Consider the following 16,984-nt stretch of genomic DNA (forward strand, 5'->3'; position numbering starts at 1 on the left):
TGCCTGCACACAGCCGTATTGTGACACTTTCACATTCTGGTTTAAACGTAAACTTTTTTATTTTTCCAGAAAGTAGCTGCAGAGTTTTGATGTTTGTGAGGAGCTGAGGCAGCGAGGAAACGGCGACATCCGGGAGTTCTGTAGGGCCGGGGAAGACCGCGACGGACCGCGCGCTGCTCTTCATGGACAGCAGTGACCGCAGGAATCTCAGCTGTAACGCCACCGTGTTTCCTTCACATGTCGACGCCGCCTTCACCAAAGCGTGGGATACTGACACTTCCCCATTGGCTGCAATCACCTCAAACAGAAAAAACGGGCAGGTACAGACATGTTAAGATCACAGGACATATTATTGTAACTTTATTAGTACAACTTGTTTAAATTGCAGATCACAATAAAACCAAAAAAATTTACATGTGTGCTTCAAAGAGCCTGAAAAGGTGAATGTCATTTTAAATGGAAACAGTAAAACTATTAAACCTGATATATGTAAGATTTTATAACACCAATAAATAAAAAATCTAAATAATAAAGTAAAACTAAATAAAACATGCTTGTAACGAAGAAGAATGAAGAAGGATCATTGAGTGCAAGAGGAACTGACCTGAAAGATAGGATCACGGCAAAGCTTGAAACCTGGACCCTCTGTAGCTGGTTACAAGTGAAATATCCTCTGAGGATCTGCTAGATGATGTGGATGCAGCTCTACAGACATTGAGGACGGCTACAAGTACCTGGGAATCCCACAGGCACATCGGAAGAAGCTACTTGCAAAGCTGCAACCGCCAAGTACCTGCAGAGAGTCAGGCAAGTCCTGAGGAGTCAGCTGAATGGTAAGAACAAGAACATCCGGGCTATCAACACCTACGCCATGCCCGTGATCAGGTACCCTGCTGGGGTAATAGGCTGGCCAAAGGAGGAGATAGAAGCCACTGACATAAAGACAAGAAAGCTCCTGACCATGCATGGAGGGTTTCACCCCAAGTCCAGCACCCTGAGGCTGTACGCTAAGAGGAAGGAAGGGGGCCGGGGACTGGTGAGTGTCAGCACCACAGTCCAGGATGAGACAATGAACATCCACGAGTACATCAGAAGGATGGCCCCAACTAACCACGTGCTCAGTGTCCTCAGGCAACAGAAACCCAAGAAAGAGGAGGCGCCATTATGGAAGGACAGGCCCCTGCACGGTATGTACCACCAACAGTGGAGGTGGCTGATATCCAGAAATCCTACCAGTGGCTGGACAAAGCTGGACTGAAAGACAGCACAGAGGCACTAATCATGGCAGCACAAGAACAAGCTCTGAGTACAAGATCCATAGAGGCTGGGGTCTATCACACCAGGCAAGACCCCAGGTGCAGGCTGTGTAAAGATGCCCCAGAGACAATCCAGCACATAACAGCAGGGTGCAAGATGCTAGCAGGCAAGGCATACATGGAACGCCATAACCAAGTGGCCGGCATAGTGTACAGGAACATCTGTGCCGAGTATAACCTGGAAGTCCCGAGGTCAAAATGGGAGATGCCCCCAAGGGTGGTGGAGAATGACCGAGCTAAGATCCTGTGGGACTTCCAGATACAGACGGACAAAATGGTGGTGGCTAACCAACCGGACATAGTGGTGGTAGACAAACAGAAGAAGACGGCCGCAGTGATCGATGTAGTGATACTGAATGACAGCAACATCAGCAAGAAGGAACACGAGAAGCTGGAAAAGTACCAAGGGCTCAGAGAAGAGCTGGAGAAGAATTGGAGGGTGACCCAGAGGTAATTGGAGCGCTCGATGCAGTGACCCCCAAGCTCGGCGAGTGGCTCCAGCAGATCCCGGGAACAACATCTGAGATCTCTGTCCAGAAGAGCGCAGTCCTGGGAACAGCTAAGATACTGTACAGGACCCTCGAGCTCCCAGGCCTCTGATAGAGGACCGGAGCTTGAAGGATAAAGACAACCCTGCAGGGGCGAGACGGGATTTTTTTTTTTAAAAATACGCACAAAAATGTGAACATAAAAGAAAATGTAGAAGAAAAAAAAAATCATTAAAATGGTTTTGTTTTACTTTAAAAACATTAAAACAAACCAGTTAATATAAAGAACAAATTTTAACTTCTTTTTTTTTCAACTTTAAGGTTCAGGGTACACTGAAGGTGATAATAGCTTTTCCTTTAATTCGTCACACAGGTGTGTATCTGAACTTCATGTCTGTATACTTTGTGTATTTCTGTTAAATTAGCCTCAGTGAGGCTGTATATGTATATAAGGATAGATGTCTCCATGTGTTTGTGATACGGCTTCTGAAGCCATGCAGCGCTGCAGATCAACAGGGGGTGTCAGGGCTTTGAACTCCACCCGCTCCATCTGAACTCCCCACGATTTGAATTCGAGGCACAGCGCCATCTGCAGGACAAATCAGGCACAGCAGGTTGTATTTACAAAACATATGTTTCTCATACCTGACAGCAGAAAACTTAAGAAAAATAAAGATGGCACTCGCAGGTGAACTCTTCCTGAAATCACCCCAAACTCAGCTGCACACCTTTGTGATGATATGAGGTGCAAAGTGCAACAAACCAGGAGGAAATACAAACCCAGCATCGATGTATCAGAAGATCCATCCGGTCCCAAGTCTGGATTAATGTGAAAGCTGCACCAGGAACCGTCTGGGCCAACAAGAACATGGCCTGGGGGCCGTTTACAACATGCATCACCCACATGAAGGGAGAAAAACACAACAGCACTGCATCCACAGTCAAGACCTGGTGACAGCAGAAGGCAGGGAGAGGTGAGGAAACATCAGTGTGCAGAAACAAATAACTTCAGACTGTTATTGTGAAAGAAAAGCAGCTGATTCTGAGCAGGCCAGGTGGACACAGATGTGATCCTTATATGGGAATAACGGTCAGTGCGTGCCAGCTTTCAGTGATCACAGGATGCTGCTGACCTCTTGTGGCCAGATATTAAAGAACATGGTGCGCAGGTCTACTGTCTGGATGGCGTCCAACCAGGGGATGAACCAGACCAGACCTGCAGAGCGTCAGAAAGGCGAGAAGACCCCATTTTTATTAGTTGTGCTTCTTTGCATGGTAACACACAAATGTGAAAACTTGAAAAGACCAAAAGAAAAACACTGAGGCAGCGTGCAGTACAAATAAAAATAGTTTAAGTTAACTTAGTGGTGATATTTAAAGTCTCGTGTAGTACGAGTATTTGCACTTTATACCTAACATAATAATGTGTGTAATAAGGTATTTTTAATCATTACTTCAGCATCAATCATGACAGAACCACTTTAACGTTACTCTGTTTGATGCGTGATCCTGTATTTATTCTAATAGTTCTGAATCTCAGCTGTAATTTCAGAGTAAAGCGTGCTTTTCCTTCCACTCCGTCATAGCCAACGCTACACATTTACACCCATAACGATGAAACAGAAGCTGAAGTCTTGTTGCTACAGGTCAGAAGAGAGAGAGTAACGTCTGGTACCGGGTCCTTTGGCTCGTCCTTCAACAGCCCGGCCCAGTCTGAAGGCGACAGCAACCACAACCTGCTCATCAACATAACACAAAACACTCACACATTCAAAGATGAATCCTACAGAGCTGAGGGTGCATTCAGTGTTTTTGTGCAGTGATGACTGAAAGTTTCCATTTCACATCTGTGAAAGTCACCTGATGAAGCAGGACTGGCTTCTAAATTACAGATAATTTACTCTATTTATCCAGAAGATTGGGATTCAGCAGCTAAAAACACTAAACACATACTAGAAACATGACAAAACAAATTATGTTCATCGAGGCAAAAGAAGGAGCCCAAACGAGATTATTTTAATTTTAATGTCAGTTAACTAAACAGTTTCATTTATTTATTTGCTTTGCATCTGATTTTAGTTGGTTTCCAGAATTAAAGAACTTTTGGTTTCTCATCTCAAAGTTATTGAATTAACAACGACAGAAAACCAAAAGAAATCCTCACATTTGAGAAGTTCGGAGCAGACTCTCTCTCCTGAGTAATCATTAGTGATTAGAAAGCCAACTAAAAGTAAAGAAAGAAGAATTACTGCTTGTGTTGCACTAGTGGAAAAAGCAGCAGAGAAAACAGGAGGACAGTTTCTAACATTGGATGAGGTGGGCCTACAGCCCGCCTTCAGTCTGCCACCGCTCACCGTGCTGACGTGCATAAACTCTGCACAGAGGGTGGAGGAAACACACCAACTTTAAACTCTGGTGAATATATTAAATGTAACTGATGCTTACTCATGTGGTCTGCAGGGCTGCAGAGAGCCTGCTGCTGGATATAGTGTGTTCTTCTTTTATGATGTTCTTTATAATGCTCGTGTAATTTTATGAAAGAACAAGGTTGAATGAGCAGCATGAAAATAACCTCCATATGTAGTCAATGCTTTGGAGAGAGTTTATATTCTGATAATTATTTTTATCTTTCTTTTTTTTATCTGTAACAGCATTACATTTAAATCTCCCCCGATGTCTTTATGTTTTGCTTAGAAGGAGCCAGACTTTTTAAAGTGCTCTTGAGCAATAATTCTCCACACTCCTGGCTTGCTCCTCTTGGAGTAACTTCCCCACAGTTCCTTTCTTCTGCCCTGGTTTCAACACAGATGGAGGTTACAGCAGTTCTTTGCCAGATCATTGTTGGCGTTATGGTGAGCATTGGGCCACCTGTGGTGACTGTTGTTTGCAATCTCCTGTTTGTAGTAACGCCATCTCTCCTCATCTCTCCGAGTTACCTGCAGCAGCGCTCTTGGAAACTCAAAACCAAGCTTGTCCACTTCATCACGTGATTTCAGTAACTAGTCAAAAGATCCTGTCACCTGATCAGCAGCGGCCTACTCTCTGCCTGCTGCTCTCACTAAGTCTTGGTTTGCCACCAACCGCCCACAGACCCAATCGCGGTTCCATCCTCCTACACAAATAAGACCCATACTGTTGCCTATGCAAACTATATTGCTCTCTTAGACTTCTTTAACCTCCTCTGTAACGTCCTCTCTGGCAGAGCTCCTGTGTGCTCTTCTGCTCTGTCATGATTTAAGGCTGCATTTCAAAGCAGCGGAGTTTGTTATCTAGTCAGAAGTGATGGAATTATGGACACAGGGAAGTCCACTTCAGCATTGCAATGATCCCAAACACACTTCCAATGCAGTAAAAGCGTATCCGCATATCTGGAGAACTATTCCTGAAGACTTCTTAAAGAAATGACCAGAAAGCTGCCTCAGAGAGTTCAGGCTGTGTTAAAGAATGAGTGTGCTCATACCATATATTGACTTTCAAGCTCATTAGAATTGTACAAAGTTTTGTTTTGTTTGTCACATGTTTGCGCGTTTCAATGAATTTTACTGAAAGTGAAGTGGCTCATGACTTTTGCACAGTATTGCATTTATGACAAGCGTTTTAACACACACAACAAAACTGCAGTTTTTTGCTCAGGTTTTGGAAAGCTGGCCTCTTGCTGTGCTGCTCTCACAGAGAAGAAGTGTGCGGCTCTTCTGCCTGTAGAAACCATCACACCGCTTCCTCGTACAGACTGGGTTAAGTGTGTGTGTTAAAAGGTTAGCGCTTTATTCTGCTGGTTTCTCTCAGAGACGGTTTAGCAGCATCTACACAAACAGAAGCTCAAGCCAGCAACCCCCATGTTGGTTTGCTGCTCTCTGACACTGCGACCATCTAGTATTTTAAGCAGACTAAATATGGCTTTGAACTTAAAAGCTTTTATACCTGTTTGTTTTTAAGTTTTATCTTAGAGAAATACAATAACATTTAATTTTTAAGACTAGAAATAGTTTCCCCCCAAAGTTTGTATAAAAAAACGCCCAAAAGCTGCAATAAAAATCTTTTTTTATTCACTTTTTTTACTCAGTGTTTCTAGAACTTAATATGCAAACCCCAACTCTCCCACCCAAAACAACGACATTTATTGCACAATGAATGAACTTCATATTTTCTATCAGCTAATATTTTAGCTCTGCTCTCTGATGACTCATGATTTCCTCTCAGTACAGTTCATTTACAGAAACGAGAGCCTGAGTCTGAGCGGTTTCCCTTCTCTTACCTTTACACACATCCAGGCTGAAATGGGGAAGGTGACGACCGACAGTAGGGTCAGCACCTTACCGACTGCCTCTACCACCACCCCGCCGCTACTCTGGCCTCCACCTGCAGAAGACGGAGAAGCAGCAGGATGGATGAAACTATAATTCTGTAATTTCCTTCGGGATTAATAAAGTATTCTGATTCTGATAAATTGAACAAACAAAAAGATACTTGCTCTGTGCTGACCTGATCTACCACATGACTTTGTAACAATGAGCTCTCAGCCACACAGGCCTGCAGGTTGGTCCGTGACCCCCCGATCTGTGACTGTTAAGCTACGAGGGCAATTAAATATTTGTGATAACTGACGAGAGTCGGTTAAAAAATAAAATAAATAAAAACCAGAAAGCCTGCAAATCCGTTTTGACAGTAAAATGTCTTAGACAGATTCTGCTCTGAATCCTGAGGCAGACCTGCCTTTATCAAAAATGTTTGTTTTAATAGTTTTACAGTAATGGCGCTCTAAGACACCGTTAGAATGTAAAGTATAATATAAATGAGTTTGTAATTCATTCTTCTAAGCTTGTAACCAGACTTTACACATTGTCTGCTTACCGATCAGCAAAATCTTTCTTTGACTTCCTGTTCTCACCTCTCTCTGATTCTTCTGCTTTAACTAAAAACATTAGTCAGTTCTATCCTGCACATACCTGCACATGTGTGCTGGTTATATCACTGATGTTACTTTCTCTCTCGCTCGTGTTCGCACACACGTTACACACTTCCTGTGAAACTGCTTTAGTGTGAGCGGCTTTCTTCTCTCTTCTCATTCTGCTCAGTGCCTCCAAGCGCTGCGCACCGACCTCTCTCTGCTCACCTCCTTCATCCCGTCGTTTCCCACCGGGAACCTGGACTGAGCTCTTTTATGGCCCCTGCTCGCTCTCCGAGGGAACTCAGACAGTGAGTTCTCAGACAGTTCTTGGAAATGAGCCTGTTTTGAGAAAGCAGAAGTTGCTGAGAGGTGTTTTGGCTTGTTCATGTCAGTCGGTTGTCTGCTGGCTTCTCTTCACCATGGCAGCAGCTCTGCCTGCGTGCTACCATGGCGCCATGACTAAGAAGGAGTGTGAGGATTTGCTGGGAAAGAAGAACAAGGATGGAGCTTACCTGATCCGAGACAGCGAGACCATCCAGGGAGCCATGTGTCTTTGTGTCTAGTAAGTACTCTGCACCACGGAGTCAGGCTCCATACACCAGACTTATCTTTATCAAAACTTCTTTCTTTTAACAGCTTCATAGGTAAAGACACTCTATGGTATCATTGGAATATGAAGCCTAATATAGAATATGGTATCATTCATAGCAGGTTGTCAGGTAGGCTAACCTTGTAACCATCCTCCTGGTGGTTCTGTCTGCAGATTCATGATCGATAGGAGACTTTTTAAGTTAAATCGCTTTAATTGTGAGATGAGCGCGATGAGGAAAAGAGGACTCTAATGTGACTTTGGTTTGGGAGGACTAAACAAATAAAAGTGCTCCCTCAAATCAAATTCAAACCTCGCTCTCCTTCAGTCTCTGAAAACCTCATAAGGATGTGAAGCGTTTGGGCAGTGAGGAATGAGGTGAATATAGTGACCTAAAGTCCTCTGTAGCGAGCGTCAAAGGGGGAAGAGAGTATTTTAATATAATAAACCAGGTAATTTAGTTTTAATGAGCTTTGTTAAGAAAGGCCGTTGAATAAAAGCAATAATGGAAAAACGTAACCAGATCTTTTTGCTGATGCAGCAGTGTGCATGCAGGTTTTTCCTAACCTCTGCTGTGTTGACAGCAGGGAGCATTTAGCAATTCTATGAATTATATTAGAGGCAAAAGATGTTCCGTTGATCTAAGCAGATTATACTCTATAATAAAAATCACGATAAGAACGTTTTTGCGTGGGTATTATTACTCTAGGAAGTGTACACCTACACAAATACCACAATATCAGCTGTGGTCAAGTAAGGTTCCACTCTAGCTCGTTGCTGCTTCTGCATCTTTTTTCCATGACCTGCACGTAGTGTTTACATACAAGTAAAAAGTACATTAAAATTTGCATAACTTTTTTTGTGCACTGCCAACGTTTTCTGTTTGTGTAGTTGTTAAGGAAGCTGCTTATTACTGATAAGAAGATTCAAACTATGAGAAAATTGAGTCATGTGACCATGTGTTCTTCTTCCTCTTTTATTTTGTGTGAACAAACAAAGTCAGAATTTTGTTGCATAAAAGGTTTTTTACACACGTCTAAATAAACAGTTTTTTCCTTAACCTTACTTCTTCTGTGGTCCTCTAACAGCAGCATAAATCTCCTTTTCTTTCAGTAAACAGAAGGTGGTGTACACCTACAGACTGCTGCAGTCACACAATGGATACTACACCCTCCTGGTAAAAGAACACACACACAAATGACCACATGCAGAAACATTTGCAGCTGCAGCCAGGTCCTTGAATTCAGAATTATTCCTTGTTCTGTGTTTGCAGTAAACTGAGACTCTAAATGCTCTTTCACGCTGCAGGATTTTAAATCAAGCGGTAAAATATTTACTCTTAGAAGCAGAAGAGTCTTTTCTATTCAAAAATGTTCTTCGAGGGGCCGCCTCCTGCCAAGCGTTCTTTAAGGAATCACTTTGTGTGGTGTAAAGTTTATTTGGACGCCTCATCCTCATTATTGTTTTATGCATTTTAGCCTTTTTTGATAGGAAAGCACAAAGAGTCGACAGGAAGGCAGGGAGAGAGTGATGATGTGCAGGAAATGGTCTGGGGCAGGCTCAAACCCAGGCACCTGCTTGTGCGGCACCTGCAGTAGGTCATATGAGTCACTAGCTCAACCAAATGAGCAATAGCGATGCCCTGTTATCATTGTCCTCAAAGGTGTGCACCTGTGAACACAGGCCCCAACAAAGTTGACACCTGTGCCACGAAGCTGCCTGCTGCAGTTTGTGTGCCGATGTTGATGCCAGATGAGGTTTGCAGCTCTGTAGTTATTGAGACAGCAAAGCGCTGGTGACTCTTCTGCGTGATGCAGCACTCAGCGAGCCTGTGCTGGAACTCCACATGATGCTTTACTTCGTGTTTGGGTTTCTGTGGTTTCCAAATGCTTCGGCCTCGCAATAACACCAGCTAAAGCTAACTGTGGAAAGGAAGAAATGTCACCGACTGAATTGTTGCAACAGTCTCATCCTATTATAGCACCACACTCGAATTCAGTGGCGTTTCTAAAGACCGACTGATTGGCTAGGTGCTTGATTTCCTTAAGGATTGCGATTTTTACATGCCTGTGGCTTTGAGAGCCTCAATTCAAACCTCAATTCAAAAATTAATTGAGGATTAGTCCATGTAGTGTATGTATATTTAAACATATTTGCATATGTGATCTATAGTACATAGAAAATATTTCTTTTTGAATATGTAATATTTTAGACTAAAATAAACAATAATGACATGTCAGTCAAGCTGTTTGCTATCATAAAATTAGCAAAACTCAAAAACAGGTCTCGGCGCCGGCTTAGCACAGTCGGATGAGCAAGTGGCCAACCCGGGTTTAAGTGCTGCATGTCTTCCCCTCTGCTTTCCTGTCGATCTTTGCTGTTTCTAGTAAAGCCAGTTACAGGCACAAGCTCCTGGTCATTAGTCGGAGCTACTGAGACCTTATCTTATGTCTGAGAACATCTGAGAAAGCTCTCCTCTTCCACGCTCTGACTTCCAAATATGGAGCGTGGATGTAATATAATATAAATTCATTTAGATTGTATTTCAAATAACTAACATGAAACAAATTATTAAAAACTGAAGCAGAACATAAAACTGATGTTCGGTGGCACATCTTTGGGGAACAATTTTAATAAGAAACTCGTATTTTTTCTCCAGTAAGCGTTTGTTGAAACTCAGACGTTAAAGCGTCCTCAGAAAAATTAACCACAGTTCCTCGAATAATCCCAGAGCAGGGTCCTTTGTAGTGTCAGGTGAACAGAGAAAACCCCTAAACGAAATGACCCTCTCCGAGCAAGCCGAGTAGTTCTGAGAGCGTAGATGTTTTAAATGGTAGAGCTGTGAAGATGTGACTGTCAAGGTTAACATTATTCTGTCGCTGTGAGCCATCTTTATCCTTTGTTTTGTCTGTTTCTTGGTAAATGAGTTGCACTCAAAAGACGAGTGAAGGGAGGCAGAACTGTACGAAGTTTACATAAAGAACAATCGCACAGTTACACAAAATTACAGACAACGTCAGTACCAACAAAACACAACCACACAAGTTTCATATATTTTACTGATTTTTTTTAAATTTGAGTATTTCAGCAGGTTTCAGTTTTAAACAGATAAAACCACAGCTGGTAAACAACCCAACAACTCACCCCAGCAGGACAGTTTGCCATCAACACCAGAGGACGCAAAGAAGCAAATTTACAACCATTATAAAGAGCTCAAAGTGCTATCCTGCACCTAAGCTTTCATATTTCTATTCAATCCAACATACTACGAGCAGGACAAGTCCAAGCTCCTCCCAGAGCCAGCAGAAATTATTTTCATGATCAGAAGCGTTCTGATTAATCAGAAATATCAAAATAATCAAATAATCAAATAATTATTTGCTCAGTTAGCCGTCATTCTATTTCGGAAAAAAATGTTCTTATCATTTTCTCAAGATGTTGAGAAAGTGATAAGATGTTATCAAGATGTTGTCTTCAAATAATTTGTATTTGGTTCACGGACAGAAACCCAAAAACACACGCGACATATCAGAGGAACAAACTCACGACGCCACAAAAACAAAATAATATGAAAAAGACAGATATTAAAAGTGCGAGAAAGAAAGAAAGATAAAAAAAATAGAGGCTGATGGACTCCAAAATTTATTTCACCAAAAAAATAAGGGAGAAAATTCTGTCTGTATTTTAGCAGAATCTGTTCTAAATCCAGTTAAAGTATGTTTTACTCTTCATAGATAAAACGACGATGGCAACACGTGTTTCTTACCTCGTGCATACCGGTTAAAACTGTGGAGCTGCATCAGCCAAACATTCCTACAATTTGAATCTTATTTCTTATCAAAGAGGTATATATAATTATTACATTTAAAAATGTTTAAATCTATGTGAAATGATCTTCTAGTTTTACTCCTCAAACTGAAAAACATCATTAAAAAGTCCATGAATTCATTTCTCAGCATTTCATCAAATTGCCAGGCGGCTGAAACCTGTACCAGCGTCCACCACAAACACAGGGCGAGACGATAGTGGTAAACAGCGCAATGCTGCTAGCCAGCTGCTAACAAAGTGTTAAACAGATTGTGTTTTGCTTATCAAACATCTCACCACAAACTATAGCGAGAAAGAAAATACGTCATGTTAAAAAAACAGAGGAGCTATTAGTAATCCCTGAGGAGCCGGCTGGGGCTCAGAGCGGGCGGCTCCCACCAGGAAGGTCAGTGGTTCAGTCCCCGGCACCTCCAGTCTGTATGTCAAAGTATTGTGGTGAAAGCTTCTGGGCCAGTGTGTGACCAGCATGAGTGAAGTCAAACAAAGGAATCAGTCACAGATAAAAAGTGCAACTGAGTGAATGAGACTCAAATCAGTCCTTCACTGTGCACTTTATTTTACAGGATTTCAAAAAAAAGTTGTTTGCTGAGAAAAGGAAAACACAAAGTTAATGGCAAAACCAGTTAAAATAGTTTAATATGCTATATATGTTTACATTTTGTACATGTTTTCACTGTGTTTTGAGTTCCATTCAAAAGAGGAAAATACTTTGGTCTCATCACCGCGTCTGCACAAAATCAGTTTGGAGCTTTAAACGTCACCAATGTTTCCTTTAAATGTTTCCATCTGTCTGTTAATCGTTGTTGAAGTTCAGCTCGTTTTCTGTTTATCTCAGAGTCTTTCCCATGCCTTTAAAAATGGAAAACGAACGCTAAACAGCTGACTGTACATGAACATTTCACCTCGATCATGGAAAGTCAGTTGTCGTGAAGTCTCCCCACAGGAAACTCCTCTGACGTTCGTTAGACCCCACACTGAAGGGCATCATTTTATCAGAGTCAGTTTTTTCCACAACACGCAAAAAAATAAGTGTATAAAAGCATAAAAGCCACAGATTTATTCAACTGCTGCCGGCGTGCGTGAGCTGTTCTACTTTAAAAGTAAGCCCGTGGGCTCAGTCTCAGGATGTGGCTTCTGGAGGTTTCACTTTTCCCCCTACGATTATCTATTATTAGGGGGTGATTTAAATATTTAAAGATATATTTATTGATCTATTTCACTATTCTACAATACTTCCTTTGCTAATAAGTAAAGGAAAACAGTTGTTGTTGTTGTTGTTGTTGTTGGCCTTTTTATGGTCTTTTTGAAATAATGTAACTTCTCCATTAGAATGAATCTTGTGCTTCAGTGCATTTGCATAATTTACGAGACAGCCATGTCTGCGAATGGAACTGACAAAAATTTATTGTTACCAGCTGACTTTTCATTCAACAGTCTTAGCAGGACTTGAGATAGTCTGGTCTCAAAATCAGTAAATCTACAAATGCACTTGATTAATTTGTTTTCTATGAAAGGAGATGTTTGCAGGTGTGTGTGCTCAGGTAACCTTTTAAATATTAAAGTTCATGAAAGTACAATTAGAAGAAGACAGAAGGAATATGGCTTGTTTCAGCTTGTTTCAGCTTGTTTTGTAGCCACCTTACAGTCACTGAGTGTCCATGAACACCTCTGTGTACCAAAGTATTCTATGGTCAAATATGAGGCCATCGGTCTGAAAATGGGTCATACAGCAGGACAATGATCCCAAGCACAGCAGCAAATGTACAAAAGAGCGACCTGAAAAAGAAATGAATAAACAGGCTGCAAAGGACCAGTCAAAGTTCACACCGCAACCCGACTGAGATGCTGTGGGAGGAACTTATTAAGAGAGCTGCGCATAAACGAATAACCACAAACCTCACAGAACTGAAGCAACTCTAAAGACGAGCGGGCTAAAATTCCTCCACCAGCATGTGAGAGACTCATGCACTCAGTCACACAGAAAACTATTGCAAAGTATTGCTGGTAAAGGTGGTTCAACAAGCTACTGGATGAAGGCATGCACTGAGTTTTAAAAAACACAACTTCTGCATTTTGTTTTAGTCTTTGCCAATATTACACCACGCCGTAACAATATGTCACAAGTCATCATACAGGACTTCTTCTGAGGTTATATAACTTTAAGAACAGATAAGAACTAGATTCATTATTTGTTATTCTTATAAAACCGTAGTACTAAAAGAGGATTTCCTTCATTTTTACATCGACTGTATTTTCAAGTTTTGACGAAAACCTCATAAAAAAACAAACAAATAAACACTTGAGGTTTGGGAAAGTCCAACTTCAAATTCAGTTGGTTCCAAACGAAGTAGTAAATATTCAGAAGTGCAGTGGAAACCCCCTTTAAAAGTCACAAATGACAGTCATATGAAAAGCGAGGGGCCTACATGAAGACTGTAGCCAAAGACTGAGCGTTGTTCTCTCATTGAACTCTTTTCACGCTCTTTAAAAGCAAAACATTTGATGATGTCATAGTTTGCTGTGGAAAAGTGACACTGACTTTTTCCCCCTATTTTGTTCACATGTGTTGCACAACAGTGAACAACCACAGTTGTGTGGGTTTCCCTCGTGCTCCCAGAACAGCTCCTACCTGTTAGGTGCTGAAAGCCTTAAAGGAGTTCCTGATGCAGCAAAACCTACTTGTGATGTCTATCATCTGATCATCCAACCATAACTTTCAGTATGTGTCAGCTTTGGCCACAACAACAATTATAATAAGAAAACTGTTAAACTGAAGCGGTGCTGGGAACATGACACGCATAAAGTTCAACAACGTTTATCGCACCATCATTCTGCTTCTGACAATTTGTTGAGTGAACGTTTTTATAGTCTTGAAATTCTTTAAACGATGTTTCAAGGAAATAAGTTGAATACACTGGCTGCAGAGTGTACCCCACCTCTGGCCCTGTCACAGCTGGTGTAGACCCCACCCGGCCCATAAACTGATATTCAGTTTATCTTTATCAACTGAATATTTGGTGTGCTCAAGCAAAACGTGGTGAAATTGGCACTTTTTCTGATGTTCTGAATGTTTTTCAAGCAAAAAAAGAAAAGAAAAAAAAGACAATAATTTGCTTTAATAGTACAAATGTTTTAAATGTTTTCAAAGTTACAAGCCTTCGAAACACAAAGTAGTGCCTCATAAATAAAGGAGATAGCCACAGGAAATCTTCAGGCGTGAAAAACAGATAAGCCTTGTTAAAAACTGCTTCACACCCACTCCAAGTGTCGCAACCTCAACCCGAAATTCAAAATAAAAGCCAAAGAAACAAGGTTTTTTTGGACAAATGTTCGAGGGTCATCTCACCATGTGAGAGCACTAGCTGCTTAAATAAAACGATGATATTTTACACTTTATTTTTAAACAGCTCATCTTGTAACTGTGATTACTCGGCTGATTTTTGGAGGATGATGGACCTTTGTTATATTTACTTTATGCTGTTCTTGTTTCATCAGACAGCGGGGGGTTTGGATGAGACATTTTTTAAGACTATTGACGATCTGATTCGTCACTACAAGAGGAAGAACCAGGGTCTGGCCATGCATCTGCGCCACTCAGTCAAAAGGAAGACGGCCTTGCTGATCCAGCCACAGAGAGAGCTGCAAGCACAGCCTTCAAAGTCACCTGAACAAAGGCCGCGCAGGACTGAACGTGAGCCATGGAGGCAGCCTGACACCGTACCCGAGGAAGAACATGATTACGAGAGTACGCCTTACATTTTCTCCGTTTCTGTTCTTTTCTGTCCTATTTCTGTCTCGCAGCATCTTCTTTGGTTTGTGTGTTTGACCTTCGCTCTGTTTATTCAGATGCTCCTGAGTCTGAGTACGTCGAAGTCCTTCCTGATTAACGTCGGCCATCAAACACCAAATGAGATGTTTGGGGGAAATCAGTGACAAGAAGCTCACAGGCTGGATCTTATTCAGGATGATGACATGTGGACGTATACACACTGTACCTACATACATCATCATCATCGCCATGTGTGCTACAAGGGTATCAAAGCTTTTACTGCAGCTGAACTATTCACAATGCTCTCGGATCAGGATTCCAGGAGATGCACTGGATTTGAAGAAATGCAGCCTCAGTGCTCCCATCAGGATGAACTGCAGTAACTCCACCGTCCTTTTTCCTCCACTGACGTCATCTGGTCATGATCTAACTGCAATACTGTCACAAACCTGAGACGAAACAGCTGTTTTAAGTTATTCCACTGGTTCCTGGGCCGAAGGAGCCAGGCCGCTCGTGGATCCACCCAAGTGATAAACTTTTAGGTTTTGTTGTTTTTATTATCAAACGCATATGTAAATATAGATTTATGTATATTTTTTATTGCAACAAAATTATGTATTTGGTGCGATGCTGTCACCTGGTTTATGAAATGAGGAGCAGAAAGTGGGCAGGAAGAAACTCATCCTTATGAAAAGCACGATGAACAAACTCTAGCGGTTTATTTTCCATCTAAATGCTTTAAGGTTAATGTTGTTCTGTGAGGTTTACTCTTTATTTTTCCCGTGAGGTACAGAGCTCGCCGACGTGGTTTAGATTTATTTTGTGCATACGTCTACTAATTAAAGACAAAAAGAAACTGTCCGTGGCAGCAAAATGAAATAAAATGTCTCACACTGCACACTTGTGAGAGAAGTCCTGAATCTCTAAAACTGAAATCACTCCAAAATATGATGCGTCACTGTGGCTCCAGCGCAACGTGCTGGAAAGCCTGGACATTCACAAAGTGACTTCCTTCTTCCTTGTTTTCTTTAGTAATTCAGAATGTGTTTAGTATTTCTATATTAGTGACGTCAATATAAATATACATTTTTACTGTCAGAATAGTTTTATTCAACAAGTTGCTGAAGACATTCCTCTGAGATTTCGGTCCATGTTGACATCACAGCGTCACATCCATGAGGTGGATCTCCCTCCACCACATCTCAAAGGTGCTCTATTGGATTGAGATCTGGTGACTGAGGAGGGTGCAGCGAGCTCACTTTCATGCTCAAAAAACAGTTTGAGATGCTTTGAGGTTTGTGACATGTCCTGTTATTCTGCTGGAAGGTGCTGTGTTCATAAAGAGATGGAGACGGGCAGTAACAATACTCAGGTAGGCTGTGGTTGTCAAATGATCCTCAGCTGATACTAAGAAGCTCAAAGTGTGCCAAGAAAATATCCCCCGCATCATTAAACCTGCGGCTCGAACATACGAGGCAGGAGGATCTGTGCCGTCGTGTTCTGACCCTACCGTGTGAATGTCGCAGCAGAAATCAAGACTAGTTGTTTGTTTTCATTTTCTGTTGTCTGATTTTGGTGAGCCGTGTGAACTGCTTCAGTTTCCTGTTCTTAGCTGACACTTGTTAATGCGTTTAGAGAAGTTCTTTTGCATACATTAGATCAGCCCATCTGGTTGTAGCTCCTAAACCTTCAAATCGGCTGAATCTGTGGTTTGGTTTAAAAGTCTGAAAATTAATTTCTATAGGTGATCTTTTCTTGAACCTTTTCCATAATCTGGGCCCTTTGGTTCTTATTGTGTTTGTATAAGAGTGTATGCAGGAAGAAAAGTGTTGCACTAATAATATTTAGTGAGAGATGAGGAAAAAGGTCATGCATGAAGGAAAAAATACACATACCACTGTGCTAAAGCTGTGTTCGTCTCTGGTCCTTGAGACTGCTTATTTTAGGATTTTAGGCGATTCCCATCAAGATGCTTCAGTCAAACAGCCACCTCAGAGAGTTGCAGCATGGCCTGGAGGTGTCAGTATCACAATCTGCGGGGAGTACGATCATTTGTTATGAAAAAAGAGGACCCAGAAGATTAAAGAAGATTAAACAATAAACACA

The 16,984-nt window shown here is 41.6% G+C and overlaps 1 protein-coding gene across 1 annotated transcript; it reads left to right on the forward strand.

The window, feature by feature from the left end:
- Positions 1–237: 237 nt before the first annotated feature.
- On the forward strand, positions 238–16,748 carry LOC146702228 (uncharacterized). The gene is made up of 5 exons (XM_085469031.1): positions 238–320; positions 6,880–7,254; positions 8,395–8,458; positions 14,605–14,854; positions 14,956–16,748. The coding sequence occupies exons 1-5, from the start codon at positions 238–240 to the stop codon at positions 14,994–14,996; spliced, it is 813 nt and encodes a 270-aa protein (XP_085325157.1). The 3' UTR covers positions 14,997–16,748.
- The last annotated feature ends 236 nt before the right edge of the window (positions 16,749–16,984 follow it).

Source organism: Copadichromis virginalis, linkage group LG9 (genome assembly GCF_057382275.1).
Source record: "Copadichromis virginalis isolate Kocher_CV1m ecotype Utaka linkage group LG9, C_Virginalis_male_GT1.1, whole genome shotgun sequence".
Taxonomy (NCBI): Eukaryota; Metazoa; Chordata; class Actinopteri; order Cichliformes; family Cichlidae; genus Copadichromis; species Copadichromis virginalis.